A 20,924-nucleotide genomic window follows, 5' to 3' on the forward strand; every position below is an offset into this window, starting at 1 on the left:
GCGGTGCCATCATGCTGAAAACGCAAACGACTTTCTTTATACAAAAAGACTATCTTACACACTTCGAATCAAGAAGGAACATAAATCGAACAGGCTCGAAGTTACAATATGATATACTGGTGAGTAGTACAAAAATTCTATCCCCACGATGCAAGGGAAAGGACATTTCCCCGGACATGCTAATCTAGTCGGGCCTAGCTCTCCGTCTCCAGAACATATACAGACAGTGCCCCACTATGTATTTTTCTTGGCTTACACTTATTTGGACAAATAAACAGGAAAAGAAGCCAGAAAATGAACAAAAGAAAGAGGTTAACAGCAAACAAAAAAGATCAAGAAGAAACATTTTTGTTATGGTCTTTGCTGGCTCCTCGCTTCCTCAGGAGCCCTCTTCTCCCCTCTCCCCGGGACAAACCTCGGGAGTTTCAAGAGCGTATCCACACGGGACACTCCTTCAACAGCGGACCAATCCTTTTCTGAGTCCATCTGTGATGTGTCCACCTGATCGGTTGGAACACAGGTATCTACTCCACCGCCTGTGTCAACTTGATCTGCTGAAGGAACATGCTCTCTAGACTCAGTAGTTGAAGCAGCAGATACATTGTGGGAATCCAAGAACAAGCAGATGACAGCGCAGTCATCAATTTTTGAGGTTGGGTACTTGTACTTCCAAGCTCGAACTGCTGACTGTACAAGGGCTCTAGCTGCAGAGGAACGTGCTGAGGTAGAAGCTACAATGTCCACTACTTCCTTGTTTGATAGCACATCCCATATCTGTAGAACGAAAATAATCATAAATATTGACAATCTATCACATTAGATCTCTTCAAAGCAACACAAGTTGCAATGGCTTCAGTTGGACCACCTACCCCATCAGTAGCCAAAACAACAAATTCATCCTTTTCAGTGAGACGTCGGCACGATATCTCAGGCACTGAAATAAGACCAAAATCCTTGAGGCAGAAGTCACCAAAAGCCCGCGCCATTGCTAGTCCAGGTGAGTCATTGTTTGGTAGCCAAACACGCGCAACTTCCGGCTCATCTTGAAGAGCAAAAACACGTCCCTTGCATTTCCTTATTCTCTCCGCTTCCCCTGTCATCAGTTAAATTACCAGAGCCTTGAGAAAGACATCCTTTCTTTCTCAGAGAGAGAGAGAGAGAGAGAGAGAGAGAGATTAAACCTGGAAGGTTAGGCTTGAGATCTACAGTTAACTGAACTGCATTAAGATAATTGTCTTTGTCTCGTGTTCCCAGGACTGCTCTGGAGTCCCCAACATTTCCAGTGACAAGAAAATCGCCCTGACATAAACAGTCGATCCATTTATCAGGAAGAGCTGTAGATTATAAGATTCTATAAAGAATGAGGTTCCGCGGTATTAACCTGCTTGACCAAGGTTACTGCTGTGGTTCCACTGCAGAAGCAATCGATATTTGTAAACATTCTCAGTTCCCTGTCCATGCCTCTAAAAGCCTTTAAAAAAGACTGCTTCAGCGTCTGAAAGGTCTCTTGCTGCTTCTCAGTCTCCTCAAGCTCACAGCACACTCTTGACTGTTCAGTGGAGGGTCCAGAAGTTGTCCCTTCAGAGTTGATGCCAGTCGCAGCGTTGAGGCTGATCTCTTTCAGAACGTTCTCCTTGCTTTTCTTCGCTTCCCAATGAGAAAACAATTTAAGGGGAAGTGAATCCCTAACTCTCTTTGCTACCATATGCCCATATGGACCATGTCCATCGAAGACACCACAAAAGACTGTGTCCTTCCTTGAGCAAAAGTTCTGAAATGCAGCAATTTTTGTCAAAATGAGCCAACAGATGGAACGAGCAAACCATCTAATACACACTAAAGAAATGCCAACTCTAATAGATTATATAAATTCAGAACATACAAAAGAAACCACGGAATGTCGAGGCCACATTTCTTCAAGCAGACACCACATTCGATAAACGATACATGCTCAAGGATAGTTGTTCAATATGAAAATACCGATGTAAAAGAAACAAAATTCAGTACATGATATATATGGGAAAGAGCACACCTCCCAAACAATCATTGCGTCCTGGTTGGTTCCTTTCTTGCCCTGTTGGGTGAACAAGGACGCCACTTCAGTCGACCCATTTAGGAACAACCTCCCTGGAATCCTATGCAAAGGTTCATCCTTTGGATAGTCAAGGGGGGAACTCATCGACCCGGACCTCTTCATGTTTCTCTTCTTCCGGACTCCCCGGGCTGGAGACAGGGGTGAACCCGGGACTGGGCTCCCGCCTTCACTTGATAGGCAGGACCCCATTCGGAGGGCCCTGATTATGTTTATTAAGCACTCCAGACCAGCCAGACAGTCACAACCCCTATTTTCAGATGACGGATCCGTCAGGAACCTCGTTGGAAACCCGCCACAGCAACTCTGAATCGTGCCCTCAGCCGGGTCTTGATCTACTTAATAAGACCTCAGCCCTCCAGTACCACAATGCAGTAATCAATGCCCCGACCCAACCTTGTGCATTCACAGATTAGAAACAATCAGACATCACCACCCCACCCTCATTTCCCTCTGATTTCCATAAATCATGAAGCAGCTGAATTTGCAATTCTGTAGCAAATTACGGCGAACCCTTTTGAGCTTGCAGCCCAACTATGCAATTGCACCTGACAATGGCACCCAGAGCAGGCGGCCTTTTGCAGCCAAACCGAAAGTAGATTCGAGCTTTCTATACAAGGAAGCACCTTTTTCTCCGTAGGAACCTTTGCCAATGGCAGCAACGTTGATGAGAATCTCTACCGCTCTCTTTTGATCAGAAATGGAGAAAAACAACAGATCTTTGCGGGGACGATCTGTACCCTGTACAGAGCTCGTAGCTCGAACGTGCAATTCCAATGCATACAAACAGAGTCACCAATAACAATACATGCAGCTTCCACAGTACCCGCCAAATAATCAACAATTGGGCCAAGAATCTTTCGACGGAGCACTCCAATGAGCAGGCAATCCAGGGATCAAATCCGGGGTCGATTCAAAGCAACGCGGGACGGGATCAAGGAGGGCAGAGATGACGGAGCCCACGGGAGGAGGCTGAATCAATCCAATGGGATTAAGGGAGGGACGAAATTGTCAGATTGAGAACAGTTAGAGAGAGAGAGAGAGAGACGAAGAGACAGAAAGCAGGTTTCAAGTGAGATGAGGAGAAATTCAACGTCCCCGGCAACAAAAATCGGAAGAAAACCCGCTCTCTTCCTCTTCTGCTTCCCGGTGACTCTGCGTCAGAGAGAGAGAGAGAGAGAGAGACGGAGACGATCTTTCTCTTCTTAGTAATAAATTAATCTTTATTTGTTTGTCCCGTTCTCTAACCCAACCCAACAGACATAAAGAGAAAAAAGTCCTAATTTATCAATAATTAAAATAATAATATTAATTTGGATAAGAAAATATTACATTGCCAAATTTGAAAAATGAAAGAGCAAAGGAAGAAAGGAAAAGAAATGTGAACGAAGAAATACTTGTCGGCTGCCAATTGGATATCGAAAAAATATTTACGTTTATACAGTTCCAAGAGGCGACTCCCGTCAGCGGCCCCCAAGGCCTCCATGGACCGCCTCGGGCTCCCCCGAGAACTATATGAACATTATTATTAGGCCATTTTCGCCAACTATATATTTTGTATTTCACAATTGTGTCGTCAGTCATAAAGGAAGAATTGTTAAGGAGCTGATCGAGCAAATGAATGGGAGGGGACTTTTTTTTGTTGTTGTTAAATCTACATTATTTATTTTTGGGATTTTAATAAATTTGATTGATTCAGATTTTTTTTATGCAATCTTTATTATGTTTAATTAATTAATTAATATGAACTATATATATATATATATATATATATATATTAGAATTAGAAAAGAAATAAAAGAATAGCCTTTTTCGTGGTGGACGGTTTGATCATGCTGATATTCCATATTATTTTTCATCACCTTTGGTATAGATCCCCTTTCCACCTTTTCAACTTGCTTTTGATCTTCTCGTTAAACATTAATATTTTTCTTGGATAGGTTTTGTCCCGTGTTAACTAGTAGATAGGCTTACCCTATACCCGGGTCGGCATGGAAAATTATTATTGCAAGTTAAAAACGGTAGTTAATCTTTACTTATCCAATTAAACAAACGTTAGTTAATCTTTAATACATATTTTTTTAATTTTTCTACTTCTTTGTGGATGAATTTTCTTCTTCTCATAGATAGATGAATCGAACAAGAAAGAGTATATCGGTTCGATAAATCTTACTTTCTTTGCAAATTTCCTTTCGAAATTTTATATAATTGATATTTATAATAATAATTTAAAATTCAAAATGTTGTCTCAAATCGTACTCCTACTTGGCGTGATTTGAATTTCCGTCTCTTACATATAAAATGTTAAATCCTTCTAAACGATGCCTAAAAGTCCTAATTTAAAATTTTCACTCACACTTATTCAATTGTCCTGGAATATTGGCGCAATTTATTACTCATATAATTGTGAGTAAGATTTCGAATTGAGAGAATATCTAGATTGATATTTTTAGGATATAACAACACTCATTAATTTGTGACTATTTCCACTTGAATACGAATAGGTAATAATCAAGAAGATGTGAGGACCTTTTGATTTTAAAAGAAGCAAGAAAAAGAACGAAGAAATGCCATAAAGGAAAGAGAAATACATGCCAGCTGCTTGTCGATTTGATTACTTCTATTAACGGCTTCTTACTTCTTCTTTTTTTTAATTACAAGAGAGGTCATGAATTTAGTATAATCAAAATGAAATCCTAATAACTAATAAAAATACACGGATAATTTTACAACGAGTGTTGAATTTGAAATTTTTTAATTATTAAATGAAGACGCACAGCATTGCGCTACACATTTTTTAATGCATATTTAGTTTTCGGTTTGCTAGTCTTCCAGAGCTTGTATGATATTTTGAATCATAATGTCCTACAGCTAAATAATCATATTTAATTAGCAAAATGACATTTTTATCAAAGATCCACCTAATTTAGCTTGTATATGTTGGGTACGTTTCACGTGGTTGACGTCCCAAATCAATTTCAATTTTTCTTTGTCTTGACCAAAAAGATTTTGGGACTCCTAGCTTTCTACTAATATGATAAACAAAAGCCCTGAGATTTTATTTTAATACAAAAATAGTACGATAGCATTCATTCATATATTAAGTTTTTTTAGTGTGTACGACATGATAATTGAAAACTCATTAAGTCTGACTAATTCAGATTTGAGTTGGGTTGACCTATTAAAATGTAAAACTCTCTCGATTATAAATTTTTCTATTCATAAGATTCGAAAACTTTGTCACGAATCACTTAAACCGACTAATATTAGTAACCATTCATCGGGCTTCGACCCCATGATTCACCCAAAAATATATATATATATATATATATATATGGGTAACCGTTCCTATATTATCATACGTGCATATATGTATGTATATACACACATATATTAACTGGATGGGGAGTAAGTTACTGTAGGGAGATCCGCCAATATAAGCTTGCGTTTGGTTTTGAATTTGAATAATGATTTAACTCAATTTGATTTTGTGCAATGATCGTAAGTGTTGACTTATATATTGATGTGTGAGAATATATATATGTATGTATATATATATGTGTGAAAGTGGATGAAAAAATTATTATTAAAAAATTAATATATTGATATAGATGTGAAAGTATATGAGAAACTTATTATTAAAAATTGATTATAAAAATGGTTAAAAAAGTATATGAGATTAGAAAAAAAGATAAAAAAATTAACAATTATGTTGTTAATTGGGAAAAAAATAAAATTGAGTTGAGTTACGTAAGATTATAATTCGGAAAATAAAGGAAAGAATGCAAATCTATAGAAGATGAATTTGTTTGTGTATGTATAATCAAAAAATAAAAAATGGCGTTAGTAATTATGAAATATGAAAAAAAGAAATAAAAAGGAATATAATCATATGTCCACCGCAGACCCACGTTGGAAGCCAAACATGGCAAACCCATATGCATGGCTAGTGTGCATGGTCGGTTTTCCTTTTCCATCTCTAATTTCAGACCCAAAAACAAAAAAAAAACATTGTTTGTTTGAGATCATCGATCCAACCATCTTTTTTAAATTATACTTCTACGTGGATGATCACACTGCCATGCATCCATTCGACTAGTTTAATTAGTACATAATATTTAATTTTGTATCGAAGAGAGGATATTATTAGCTGAGGATGAGATCACGTGCAGCAACACGACAAACTTATGCACAGCGCACCAATGCATTCTAAGCAATGTTTGTTCATATGATTCATCATCGTTTCCAAATGGAAATGACTAATCATCGGCGAGTCTATTAATTTCTTTTTGTTACGTGGGCATATGATGAGGCTACGGACATAGCAATAATCATACAACATTCTTTGCTCGATATAAACATCTTCTTGTCTCGCTTTTTTTTTTTTGATGAACTAATGTGAAACGAGAACATTATCCATCTGTATGTGTATATGCATGTTTCTATAGCCAAATATATCCTCACACATGGGGCTTTGACCATATCACTATTCAATGGATAAGGAAAAGAAAGAACAATCAAATGTTCATCGCTTGCGGCGGTTTATAATATTAGTTAGTGGAGTTCATTAAATTGCGATAACTGCTTCTTAATAAATTTTAAGTTATGAAAAAAAAAGGAAGAAGACTGCAATATTACAGTGAATTCAATGTGCTATCACCTGAAATTAAAATGTTTCGAATTGAATTTTTTATGTGTATTTTAATATCAGAAAGTTTAATGAGGGTTTACTCAGTAAATGAGTAAATTTCTCTCAATCATGCTTATTTTTCTATTTATAAGACTGGTATATGATTTTGAATTGAATTTTTATAATAGTAAAAATTTTCATATTTTTTAATATTTGTCTCATTCATTTACTAAGTTCATACGCCTCTATTTTAATCGAAAAATAAGAAAAGTAACGTATGAGAAATTCGTGCGTGAACATTCAGCAAATTTCAAATGTTGAAGTACACTGAAACTCGAACAAAGCCTTGTTTGATGTGCACACAAGACAAATAATACGACTCCACTACATAGGACGACAGCCAATTATATTCCAGACTGACTTTAATTAATTAGTCTGACTAATGCTGTGAGAGGCTTGTTAATTATTTCTTGAAAGCTATACATTAGATTATTTAATATTAATTACGTACAAAGGATGAATTATTATCATTCTAACTAACTATACATTTGCTTGCTACATCAACATAGTTTTTCCAATTAGTTGGCATTGTGTGTCCGACTAGCTATACTAATCTACCGTGCATATTCCAATAGCCGCAATATAATGTACCGGTAATAACGTTATCAAATATCGTGCATTCTTCACTGATCACTCTTTTTTTAAAATAATAATGAAGATATTTTTAATATCTTTTTAAAGTGTATATTAATTTATTTAATCAGTCTTTTTTTATTATGTATAGTTTTCATGTGTGATGCGAGTACGCCATCTTTAATTTATTGAAAACAAGAATTTGATATAATCATTTCTAAAATTTTAAGGCGAAATTAGTTATAAGAATCCGACGCTTATGTCAAATGTAAGTGGTGGACCATTAATTAGTGGTTTAGCATCAATCAATCATAACATATTGCAATAAAAAACATTATATGCTAGTCTTAGGAAGCTTGGCTTGGCCATATATTGTAGTATATGGACCACTAATTATCCAATATTTCTATGAAGAATTAATTTACAGGTTCATAATAAAGTCATACATCGTAATCGATTGAGGAATCTTTCACATGTCCATCTTTCGAATTCAAGAGAGGGTCCCAACATATTCTCCGTCTTGTTAATCTTTGACTAAAAATTAAAAAGAAAAAGAAAACTATATGGCGTTCGTTCGATCTAAATATAGTTTTAACTTGCCCATTCTCATTGCATCATACATATAGGATGCCCCATCTATATATATTGCAAAGCTAGGAGATGAATATGGTGCTATACTTTGGTATGCACCCTAGAGCCTAGTGATCATCTACAAATCCATGCATTCGGGCAAACTTCGTGTGATATAAATACATGATTCATGGAACCATGATATTACGATGTCATAGATTACCCAGCATAATCATATTGGATGTCTGAACTTTCATTTCAAACTCGAGATCGATATCTAGCCGACTCATTGTGTGGTCGAGAGGTTTGAGTATCCGCAAAAATGCACAACACAAAGCTAGCGTACATCTTACATAAGGTTTCAGCATCCGTTCAGGTGGGATTCAGATCATTGTTAGTTCAATTTGACTTAATTATGACAAGGATTTACCAAAATGAAATAATTTTTAAAAAAAAAAGAGGAATGAGCTAAACATAACATTACATAATTAAACGACATATATTTTTAAAAAAATTTCCCCTACCTACGAGTACTATGGAATTTCTGTGCACATTACACAATGCATAACAACTGGATATAAGTACATATCTTATGGATTTTAATAAATGTGTTTGGAACATGACCATGTGGTTATCTAGTATCATATAATTCAGAAAAATACAAATTTTAATTCCACTATTAATGTACATTTTTTCATTTTATATTTATGAGACTATCGAATCTAAATACGTCAGACGCACAATTTTAAAAAACCCAGTTCTTGAACTCAATCGACTTGACGAAAGCAAGTTGAATCGTAACAATAAAATGTTTTTTTCCCTTAAGTCTAGAAAGATTTATTATTTTTGTGAAATACAACAAATCACCTTTAATTCTATTAATTATGAAAAAAAATATTAAAAATGCAAGACAATGCGCGGATTTTTACACAATATCCCAAATGCCAAATGATAACTCGAAGAGCGCTGTCAGATCCCTTCCTCGCCCGAATGGCCGGGTTATATTTGCCACATCGGCATAAATTTCCAATTTTTGTGACCGAAAGAAAAGGATCCCGCTGTCTTCACTCAACTTTTCTGCATAATTCCAGGGGCTTTGATGTGGCCCATGTAAGTAATCGAATCACAACTTATTCATAAAAAAAAAAAGAGGACAAAATTTGAAATATCAACGCAGGCCTATAAATACATATAACCTTTTTTTTTTTTGGTAAACGTATGAATTCACTACAAAAACGGATACAATGAAAAATACCCAAACAAACATTACAAGAACGGATATAACAGTTTATCCGCGGGCAAACTACAAAGCATAATAAGTGAAAAATCACCTACAAAGAGTACAGATACAATTGCAATTTGCTATCTTGAAACTAATAAATCCGAACAATATCTGCTAGCTAATTTTCATCATGGACCCCATGGAATTCGAGAAGGGGGAGCGCATCCTTAGTCCTAAATCCACAATGAAAAAGTACTCTATAATGAAAAAGCCACCACAGAGTATAGTAGTAGGATGTCCCAGGCTGATATCCATGCATAAAGTCCCCTACAAACCGCAATCAACAAACATAATCCAACCGACCTATTCCTTAATAACCCAATCTCAGGCAGTCAAACCAAAGAAACAAACCGAAGGGGAAGAGGAAGGAAAAGAGACAATGAAAGAGGCGTCAATTACGTGCAGGCACCATCAAGAGAGAGAGGAAGAGCCCAACAACCCGATGACGCCGGTGGTGGTGCCGGACACGTCGGTGGGAAGTCTAAATCTAGGGTTTCTGCTTTAAGGTGGCGTGCATGCAGAGTAACTTACTGTGGCACTTACTTCCGACTCGGTTATTACATAATAACCTTTTCACATTAATTAATTGCTTTCACATGAATTTCCAGTCAATTCCTGTTGGTTAGGTCCTTCCATTCGTCGTTTTCCATTCACTTGATTCTCGTACGTTTATGGTCTTTTTTCATTCACTTGTTTTCCCATCATGGACACCAGACGGATGCCTCGGCCCCATCGGGTTCAACGGTTCGCCTTCTCTGTCAAATCAATTAAGGCCTTATATATATATATATAGAAAGATATTCAAACAGTATATCAGTTCCTTACCTTTCAGTACACTAACTATTCCTAGACGAAGTTTCTAGAGATCTATAGTGCCAATAGCTAAGTGGTTTGAAGATGATAATCTGAATCTATTTCCTAATCCCAGCTGCTCTCAAGATCAAGATCTAGTACATACCTGGATGGACAGAAGAAGCCACACACATGTGTTTCCTGCAAGATCTAGTACATACCTTACCCAACTGCTGTACCTGGATTTAACAATACTAGTAGACGGACAAACTCAGTATGACTCTCTTCGGATCTAAATCCTACCCCAACTGCTGTACCTAGACAAACGATAATGCACGAGGATAACTCTACTCCAGCCGATAACCTCCATCTACTTAGACGATGTTCATAACACTACCGGGCCATTGTCCAATTTTCTCCCTGAAAACTGCCCTAACCATCGGGACTTACAAAACGGGAATACCTTAGGGCTCCCCCCGAGTTCCTATGAACGATGAATGTGTAGGGACCATTAGAGCAACGAGATGGACATTAGAGCCTCCTGCATTACTTCTTTACCTAGCATCAGTTCATTGTGATACTGGATCTAGACGCTTAGAGAGACCTACGATATGACCGTATACTAATGTGTTTACCAGCTTCAGTTCATTGTATAGATATGCACCTAGACACTTAAGGAAGAACATAGATATGAGGATCTATCAGCCATGAAGGCGGTCCTAGATGATATGACCTACGAGATCTACTGGATCTGAAAATCAAAACGGACTATACATCCTATCCCCACTTGGCTCTGATACTATTTACACCCAAGATCTAGTCGTGAGGGATAACCATAGAGTACTGAAAGATAAGGAACTGATATGCTGTTTGAATATCTTGATAAATATTTGAGAGACTGGAAGGTTTATTGTTTTTTAATATGGATTGGTTTAAAGCAAGCTCTTCGAGTACATGCTCTTCTGAAAATAATTTCGATAATGATTCTATTCTCAACAGAGAAGAGGTCAACTTGGAATGTTTTGATAAATCTATCGATGATTGGGAAATCCCAAAAATCGCTTCAAAACAGATTTATAAAAACTCAAAATTCTAACAAATATTTTCAAAAACCGATTACACCATAACCACTGAAGAGCGGGATATTCCCCTAAAAAACTCTTCACAAACCATAAAACTCTTGAACCAAGAGTCATAGAAAAACATAATGATAAATACAACTTCATCCATATAGGGCTCGTCCAAGTGGGCATAAAACCTAACCAGAGAAGGCTTAGATACCTCAGTACTCTTTAGTGCTTAGGGATGCTAGGCTTTTGAACTACCATGAATCCATCCTTGGGACAGTCGAGACTAGTCTGTGCGGAGGACCAGTCCATTTCAACTGTTTCCCAAATTTCACCATGTCCCTCAAAGACCAAAACATAACTCATGGCTTGACTTTGCAAATTAAAACGCATAACTACAAGATTGCTTTAGGCTTCATCCATTTAGCCCTTGTGTACAGAGTCCATTACAAAACAATGGTCTCGGCGTTCGCAACCAAAGCCTTCAACCATAGTCCAAAAGGAGAAACCTTCCTTTTTCAGACAGATATTGCCGGGTCAAACACTGTAGTCCCTAGACCAATTAGGTGGAATGAGGTAACTCTTCCTAATGAATGGGTCTTAGAAGACGCAGTTGCCCCTGAAAAAAATTCAAAATGAGGAGCCTAGTCGAGTGAGCCAGTTCCAAGATGGGAGAGTTTCCATAAGCTTTCACCACAGGAGATCAGTCGACTTACAGTCAACCTCAAACCCTTCAATAAGTTCTTCCTTTAGAAGCCCTGAGCTAAGAAGGAGATCATTCAGTGTTTCCCCATCAGCAAACACTTTCCAAACAGCTACTGAAACCCCTCCTAAGTTTGCCAACCTTAGAGGACTGAGTAATGTCGCCACCGATATCCCTAGGCCAGTATACTCCGTCCCAAACACAGATGAAACTGAGTCTTCACCCCCATCACCCACCTTTTCATCCATAATTGATGGTACCATGATCAATCCTAACCCTGAGATCTATGTGATTGTGAAGCCTTTCACATTAGCATCCAACAACCTTAGGAATGATTTTTGCTCCAAAGAAAATGAAATAGGAGGAAATGGTTGCATGAAGTCTTTACAAAAAAATACGTAGAGACCAGAATGCAAAAACAGTGGATAAAATTCATGCAAGATAACAAGAAAAACATCCTTTTCTGGGACTGGTTTAACCAAGTCTACATGGAAGAAAAGGCAATCAAATCCACTGAGAAGACCATAACCTGGAAACTGCCCTTCAAAACCATAGTTTCCTCGAAGCCTCCTCCAAAATATGTTGAGACAAATGAACCTAAGCAAACCAAAAATCTTAGGTTACTCAACATGATGATTCGAAATTCCCACGCCTTAGAGCATGAAAATCGGGAAAGAGAGAGAAAACAAACAGAGTCAGAACTTCGCCAGAAACTCCACGAGTTGCAAAAAGAAGTCAAAACTCTAAAAAACGATGAAAAGCTGGTTCAGACTTTGGACGATGCTGAACCCAAACCTGAGAGTAAAACCCAGGAATTCATACATCAAAACCTCCTAAAACCTACAATAAGTGTGCATGACTTCCAAATGGAAGCAACTGCCTTGTTGGATACAGGTGCAGACGCAAATTGTGTGAGGGAGGGATTAATCCCATTAAAATACTGTGAAAAAAACACATGAATCTTTACGATCTGCAAGCAATAACAAATTAAAAGTCACACACAAAATTGCATAAGCAGAAGTAAAAAATGAAGATTTAACATACAAAACTGGATTCCTAGTTGTCCAAGACTTAAAAATTGAAGTCATACTAGGAACCCCATTCATTCAGCTCATCAAACCCTTCCTTTTCACCAACTCTGGTATAAAGACGATGTATTTAAGAAGCAAAACCATTTTCCCCTTCATCACAAAACATGTAACTAGGAATCTGGACATAATATAGGCAACTGAAAGGCAAATTAGTTGGGTAAAAGATGAGATCTCACACCATAATGTTGAAAATCTGCTCCAAAAATCAGATTTGAAACAAAAAATCGATAATCTCAGCAATCTGATTCAAAAGTCAGTTTGTGGAGAAACCCCAAATGCTTTCTGGGATAGGAAGCAACATGTCATTGAATTACCTTATGAAAAGGATTTCGATGAGAAAAATATCCCAACAAAAAATGCCTCATCAGAATTTCAGAAAATTATGAATGATGTCTTTGGTGCATACTCCGAATTCATAATTGTATACATCGATGATGTCCTTATATTTTCCAAAACCATTGATTCTCATTTTAAACATATGAACCATTTTATGAGAATCACATCAAAAAATGGCTTGACTGTGTCTCCGACTAAAGTCTGCATTTTCCAAACAAAAATTCGATTTCTAGGGCATAACATCAGCAGGGGCACCATAATCCCCATCAACAGGTCCATCCAGTTTGCTGATAAGTTCCTTGACCAGATCTATGATAAAAAGCAGTTACAAAGGTTCCTAGGAAGTCTCAACTACGTTGTAGATTTTTTCCCTGGCCTAAGTAGACTCTGCAAACCCCTCCATAACAGGTTAAAGAATTCTCCTTCACCATGGCTGGATGAACAAACCAAAATTGTGAAGCAAATCAAGCTTCAAATCAAAACTCTGCCTTGTTTATACCTGGCAGACCCATCTGCAAAAAAGATTATTAAAACAGACGCCTCTGAAGAAGGATACGGAGGAATCTTGAAACAATCCAAAAATGATTGTGAACAGGTTGTCCAGTTCACATCAAAACATTGGAACCCAACCCAGAAGAATTACTCAACCATTAAAAAAGAAATTCTTTCTGTGGTCCTTTGCATTTCGAAATTTCAATCTGATCTTTTAAACCAAAGGTTTTTACTTCGGATTGATTGCAAATCTGCAAAAGGGGTTCTTCAAAAAGATGTTCAAAATATTGCATCAAAATAGATTTTTGCCAGATGGCAAGCAATCTTGAGTGTATTTAATTTTGACATCGAATTCATAAAATGATAGGCTAACAGTCTCCCTGACAAGAGAATTCATGCAGGTACCACCATGAGCATGAGGACTCGTTCCTCCAAAACAGAGGTCTCGGCCTCAAAACAGCTGGCTCCCAGCCAGTCGATAAAAAAAGAGGAGAAATCCTCAAAACAGGTGGCCTCCAGCCAACCCTCCTTTGGACAGATCACTATTGATAGCCAGATAAAAACCTATCGACAGACTCTCCAACAGGAGATCGATAAGCAGGGCTGCATGCAAACCCTACCAGGTAAAATTTCTAAACCCAAAAAGGAAAAACAAAAAACTCTTGAAAAACAGAGTGCATCTTCTCAAAATCTCGATAATGATACAGTAGTCCAGCAATGGATTACAGTATTAAAAGATAAACCAGAATTAGCACAAGTGCTATCTGGGATATCTCCTCATATGCTGGAGACTAGCAAGGGAGAGAGCTCTAGGCAAATCGCCAAAAGAGCAGAAAAAAGTCTCACAACATTTTCCGATAAGCAAACCAGCTCTTCAAAAACAGCACCATGGTTTCCAAAATCATTATTTCAAATGTTTTGATTATGGAAGAAGGTTTTTACCATGAAAACCCCTTCTTCGCAGCATCAAAATTGTTTCCTGAAAACTGGTATTTCCGGCCAATAGACATTTCAAAAACCCGGGAATACTATGAGAAAATTTTGAGTGATACAGGTTCAGTTGAGTTCAAACACCACCTTGTCCCTGGATTCTCAAACACCATATCCCACTCTACAGCCAAAATACTGAGAGTGATCCACCCGAGAAAATGGAATGAGGAAAAACCATACCAAATCCATAAATTCCAAGCCAGATTCTCGTCCGATCTCCCCCATAATGCCATGTATTCCTATTGGGATTACCAACAGGCCTGGTACAATGCATTTTTGTACCAAAACCATGAGTTTCAGACACACCTGGCTGATCTTCTTCCATTCTAAAACATCAGCCACATTCCCTTACTAGTTTGCCCACTGGTGGTCGATCTGAGGTCCAATTCCAGACATACTACCTCCCATAATTCATGAAGCATACATCATGTTTGCTTCTCGATTCAAACCTCAGGGGAATCAAACCATATTTCCCGTGCTTCTCCAATTCTACCAAATTTTTGGATTATCATGGGTTCATAATTGGTCATTTGGATACAAGCCCGATCAACAGACAGGCTTGCAGACACTGGCCAGAATCTTCAAATGCAAATGGTGGGTTAAGTTGAAGGTAGATCATCTTGACTCCCATTTTGTTCTCGATTGGTTCCGAAAAAATGCTCTTGTCTCAGACAAAGCACAAGCGGACCACCAAAGCTTTCTCCAGGTCAAAGCCCGTGCTTCGTCCTTCCTTTCAACAGCAAAAACTGATGAGGATTACATAGGACGGCTAGGTCAGGTTCTCCTGGAGCTCAAAGATCTGAATACTACTGCCTCGTCTGCATCAGAATCCCACAGGGAAGACGATGGTAGTGAACTGTCTTCAGATTAATTGCTAGCCTCAACACTCGAAAGCGTCCGCCCACTGTTTCAACATGTGGATCATTACCAGACAAAAAACCTTTCGGCTCAACAGGCTATGCCCCACATCCAGCGCAATCTCCGGAAGCATCCCACTACTACTGCAGTGGTACCATAACGGACAAAAAACCTTTCGGCGAGCGTGCCCTACAAAAAGCAGCAATCTGTCACTATTTGCGACAAAAAAGGCACTGTAGCTACAGTATTTCCCACTGGGCTCGACAGTACCCCGCATGTGAGTGCACAGTCCAAAGCTGCACAGCTACAAGGCATCTCTCATCGCCTATAAGAGTGGTCTTCCTCCAGCATCAAGGACAGAACACTTCCACCGATAATACTCTCTTTCTTTCTTCTTCTTCTCATATGTAAACATTCGGCTCCCATAACCCGGATCCTCTACCTCCCATTCTGTGTGTAAGTTCCAGTGTAAGCATGGGTTGAGTTCTTTCAGACTCTTCCCATTTTCTTTTCTTTTATCATGTTTTCTTTTGTTTTCTTGAACATCATGTACTCCTTTCAGCCCATGATGGGCTAAGTTTCTGAATAAATCTTTCATGTTGATCATCCATTTATGTTGATATTCCCTTATATCAGATTCTTGTTCTTTCAGTACAAGGCAAATCAAAACTCTGCCTTGTTTACACCTTGCAGACCCATCTGCAAAAAAGATTGTTGAAACAGACGCCTCTGAAGAAGGATACGGAGGAATCTTGAAACAATCCAAAAATGATTGTGAACAGGTTGTTCAGTTCACATCAAAACATTGGAACCTAACCCAAAAGAATTACTCAACCATTAAAAAAGAAATTCTTTCTGTGGTCCTTTGCATTTCGAAATTTCAATCTGATCTTCTAAACCAAAGGTTTTTACTTCGGATTGATTGTAAATCTGCAAAAGAGGTTCTTCAAAAAGATGTTCAAAATATTGCATCAAAACAGATTTTTGCCAGATGGCAAGCAATCTTGAGTGTATTTAATTTTGACATCGAATTCATAAAAGGAGAGGCTAACAGTCCCCCTGACAAGAGAATTCCTGCAGGTACCACCATGAGCATGAGGACTCGTTCCTCCAAAAAAGAGGTCTCGACCTCAAAACAGCTGGCTCCCAGCCAATCGATAAAAAAAGAGGAGAAATCCTCAAAACAGGTGGCCTCCAGCCAACCCTATATATATATATATATATATATAAAATGCCCACTGCTAATCACTGACGGTTTAGCGAGCAATTGCATCCTACCAAAGTTGCCACACCGAATTGCCCCGCCGAATTGCGACTGCCAGAGTTCGGAAGGGTGTGATTGCCCAATAATTCATACCCCCCCAGTAAAAAAATACAAAAAGGGGTCTTTTCAATCAGACTAATCTGCAATAAAGTCTACTTTTTCTTTTTTTTTTTTCCCTCGATTATTAAAAGCCACAAGATTTCCTTTATTACGGATGAAACTAATTGCTAATAATTTTTCAATTCGTCACGCAAAATCCCTTTATTGAGAGGTTAGATATCGACATGACTTTACTGAGATGATAGATATCGACATTAACGGTGGCCGTAGCCTATTACCCGAGTGGTCTAGTGTGCCACGCGTATAGCAACCGGACATTTCATTCTCGGGATTAATATTAGTAGCTGAGGATGATCAAAATGCTGCTTGTGAGCTATGTCTAGACGGTATTGAAAACATATGATCTCAAAATAAACTGTACCCGACTTTGTTTGGTTTTCAAGTATAAAATTTTACTCTACCCAACTCAATTCTTTTATTTTTCAAATTCAACACTACTGCACTAATTACTGTTTTATCATTTTCCCTACTTAATAATAATTTTCTACACCTACTTTTTTCTAATCATTTTTATAATCAATTTTTTAACAATAAAATTTTTATCTACTCTTACATCATCCTTGAAAAAAACCAAGTCAAGTCAGCCATAGTGGACAGGAGAAGCTGCTCACTTATAGATATATATTTTTTCACTCATCCATATAATTGTCGACACCTGCAATCATTACACAAAGTCAAAGTTAAGTTGGATCATGACCCAACTCGAAAACCAAATGCAAGCAACTGTTTTCTGACTAATCCAAAAACCATCCCATCCCACCTTGCACAATCACCATCAGGTGCGACTGGGATCGACTTTCTAGTGCTGGTCATTCCCGATTCAAACGAGCCAAACTTTTCCAGTGGAATCAATCACCAAAGTCAAGAACTAGAAATTTAAACACCGCAGAGTGAAATTATTTGTTCCAAGAGGCGAAATCATTATCATCATTATCACAAGCCAAGCCAGCACGCATACTCTCTAGATGGTAAAGTAAGCAAAACACATGCAACTTCAACGACACAAACCAAGCGAAAAGGCAGAGAGGATCGGTTAGAGCATCATCAGCTACACCTAATCTTCCTCTTCTGCTTCTTCAAGCCAATTCACAAATGGCTCCAGGGCCTTCACAAAAATTTGCCTGCACAAAGAAATTCAACATACACCATTAAAAGATTACGAGTAAGATCATACAACCGAAAGGGTGTCGACAAAGATCCTTACCTGCCCTTAGGGTTGGTTCCTTTGCGAAACCAGTGAAGGATGGTGTCCTCTACGAGCACATCCAGGTCATATAGAGATCTCACGATCTCAGGGAACAGCTTCATCAGCTTGGTATCCTCATAGCATTGAATCTGTATCTTGTACATCAGCTCCAGCTCGAGCTTCCCATTAGTACAGAAAGTATTGAGAAGTTTTGCCCACGTCTTTACCTGTTTTATAACAGTCTCCATGAGTACCAAAACTTTCCTTGATACAGGCAGGCCCTGGGGAAACTTTGAGGCATGTCCTTGTAAAGAAGTCAGAAACAAAATCATAATCACTTCAAGCATACCTGACGAAGAGCCGAATTAGCATTCTGCTGTTGATTCTTCCCTGACCACTGAACAGCATCCATGATAACATCCCAAAGCATCCGCACGACCTCAATCTCAGGAAACTTGGCATCCCTCACTCGCTGCTTCACAGTCTCAATGACTTCAGAAACATCTGCTTCCTCTGCTATCAGAGAGGTCAATGCAGATTTGGTTTCCTTCAGCTTCACCTCAAACATTTTCTTTTCATTGTATTCAACCAGAGGTAGAAGCCCTTCCTTGCTGAGATTTACAACAATTTAGTATGTATGAGTTGACAATATAAGTAGCATACAAAGGAAAATTCTTAAATTTGTCAACGAGAGAATCTCACGTGAAATGCTCAGAGAAACCTTCAGCAGATCGCTTCGCAGTTGGGAAAAAGTCCAGAAGATTGTCTTCCACTTTTCCACGCTTGAGAATAGAAATCAGATCATCAAGGCTGTTATCAATCAGATATTCCTTGAAGAAATCTGTGATGAAGGAGAGGACTAGCCCTTTTGCCACAAGATTGTCTTTGAGCAGCGGCTGGAGCACAGTCTCTGGAGGGAGCCCAGAGAGTTTTTGGGAGAATGCAAGCGCCGTAAAGATTGCCAGCTTCTTCCTCTCATTTTCCTCGAAAAGTTCCAGCGACTGAAGGAACTTTCGCATGACATTTTCGAGATTCTTGATGAGAAATGGCCTCCTCCTTAGGATCTTCTGTATATAGATTACATATGGTAGAATTACTTCACGCTTTGGCTCACCCTCTAATATAGAGTAAGGGTGGCGCTCCCCCTCATCAGGCTTGGTAGTGCCAGGTTGTGTACGCCCTCCTGTGAAGATAACCTGTGACAACCAACCAATGTGCATACCATTCTTCAACCACAGTAACCCCTGGATCCTTAAGAGCAACCACTCTAGTTTTGCAACTCATTCATTCTAAGTATTGCTTCTCAAAGAACTTTCAGGTCATCTACTTATCTAAACTGTTTTCCTGGTGATCTAAGTACCATCAAATATCAATTCATGGCAAGAATACATCAAGGAGAAGGCATGCTACTTTAATTACTACTGTATACTTTGCTCCAACAGTTACAAAAATCCGCATTTTAGACATGCTCAAAATTGCTGCTTTCAAGTGTGTATTTTATTGGAACAAATTCAAGATGACAAGTATGTACAAACTGCTAACAGGCTCACCTCAAAGAAAGTGTCACCGTATCTTGAGAAGTTGAGATCTGAGGATTCAATGGACTTAGCAACAAGTTCCTGCACAATGCAAAGGTATGCCAGGAATATTGTGAGGCTGAACAGAAGACAATAACTTTGGAGTCAAATCGAGTATGCATCTACTTAGCTTACCAGATCACCAGCATTATCCAGATATATCTGGACCACTGCATCAGCAAATGCTGCAGGGTCCAGAGGAGCAGCAATATTCCGTTTGCGGGTCTTAATCCGCGTGCCACTGAGAGTAAGAAGCAATAGAGAATTCAAACACTGATGCATGAAAAAGAAATGATGAAAAGATGTAAGATAGGAATCCCAAAGGTGAAAGAAGTAAGAATTACCCGAGAGTGGGTTTCTCCTTCGAGCTGCAATGGAACCAAAATTCAGAAAAAGTGTTAGTAATCCACAAGCTTGCGAATTTAATCGAAAAATTTGGGAAATGTTATTACGATTTCAAAGAAAGAGACAACCAGAATAAACCCCTCTTTCAGTCAACCAGAATAAAACTCAAGCTTTATTCATCGTGATCTGCAGCTCATCTTTATTATACAAATCATACACACCATAACCAAATTAACCCGAAAGACCATGAAATATGATGTATATGACCCAAGCTCAGACTTTGAAGCGAATACACGAGAAGGGTACAGAAAAAAAATCCCAAATCATACAGACAAAATTAAGCACCCGCCAAAGAGTTTCAACGATCTGTAATAAAGACAAGCATCATGAGCTGGAAAGAGAATTCTTGGAGCAAGAAGGAGCAGGGATCTCATGAAGTTGGGATCTTTAAAGCCAAATCGAGATGCCCAAAAAAACCCAATACGACTTTCGGAAAAGTTATTCGGTTTTCAGCAATACGCGAACAGTAAACATGCGGGAACAGACAGGAAGATCCAAGGAACACATCAAGAACAGCAACAAACGGTAGCAAGTTTCGATTTTTTCAGTCCAGATAGATGACATCAAGCTGCAAGAACAAGATCAACAGGAACAGATCTTTGGGTCTGCGCTGAAGAAAGGGTCAGGACGCCGACGACAGCATCACCGTCGGAAGGAGAGGAGGAGAGATGGAGAGAGAGTTACCTCATAAACCAAGATGCTTAGGGATCAAAGGTGGGGCAAGTCCCGATAGACTCTCTGCGCCTTCTCGCTTATGGGTTGGAGAGAGAAAGAGAGAGAGAGAGGAGAGAAAGAGAGATGGAGGATTAGGTCGAGAGCACTGACTATATGGGAAG

The 20,924-nt window shown here is 38.5% G+C and overlaps 2 protein-coding genes across 2 annotated transcripts; both read right to left on the reverse strand.

The window, feature by feature from the left end:
* Positions 1-11: 11 nt before the first annotated feature.
* On the reverse strand, positions 12-3,302 carry LOC116215709 (probable protein phosphatase 2C 33). The gene is made up of 5 exons (XM_031551538.1): positions 2,033-3,302; positions 1,382-1,771; positions 1,182-1,299; positions 870-1,093; positions 12-774 (listed from the first exon to the last, which is right to left on the reverse strand). Exons 1-5 carry the CDS (start codon positions 2,282-2,284, stop codon positions 352-354), a joined length of 1,407 nt encoding a protein of 468 aa, XP_031407398.1. The 5' UTR covers positions 2,285-3,302; the 3' UTR covers positions 12-351.
* A 14,404-nt stretch (positions 3,303-17,706) lies between these two features.
* Positions 17,707-20,924, reverse strand: LOC116201595 (basic leucine zipper and W2 domain-containing protein 2-like). Its single transcript, XM_031532881.1, has 8 exons — positions 20,773-20,924; positions 20,028-20,051; positions 19,819-19,924; positions 19,657-19,725; positions 18,809-19,302; positions 18,456-18,717; positions 18,125-18,333; positions 17,707-18,041 (listed from the first exon to the last, which is right to left on the reverse strand). The coding sequence occupies exons 1-8, from the start codon at positions 20,775-20,777 to the stop codon at positions 17,975-17,977; spliced, it is 1,236 nt and encodes a 411-aa protein (XP_031388741.1). The 5' UTR covers positions 20,778-20,924; the 3' UTR covers positions 17,707-17,974.

The sequence above is a fragment of the Punica granatum genome, chromosome 1, assembly GCF_007655135.1.
Source record: "Punica granatum isolate Tunisia-2019 chromosome 1, ASM765513v2, whole genome shotgun sequence".
Lineage (NCBI taxonomy): Eukaryota > Viridiplantae > Streptophyta > Magnoliopsida > Myrtales > Lythraceae > Punica > Punica granatum.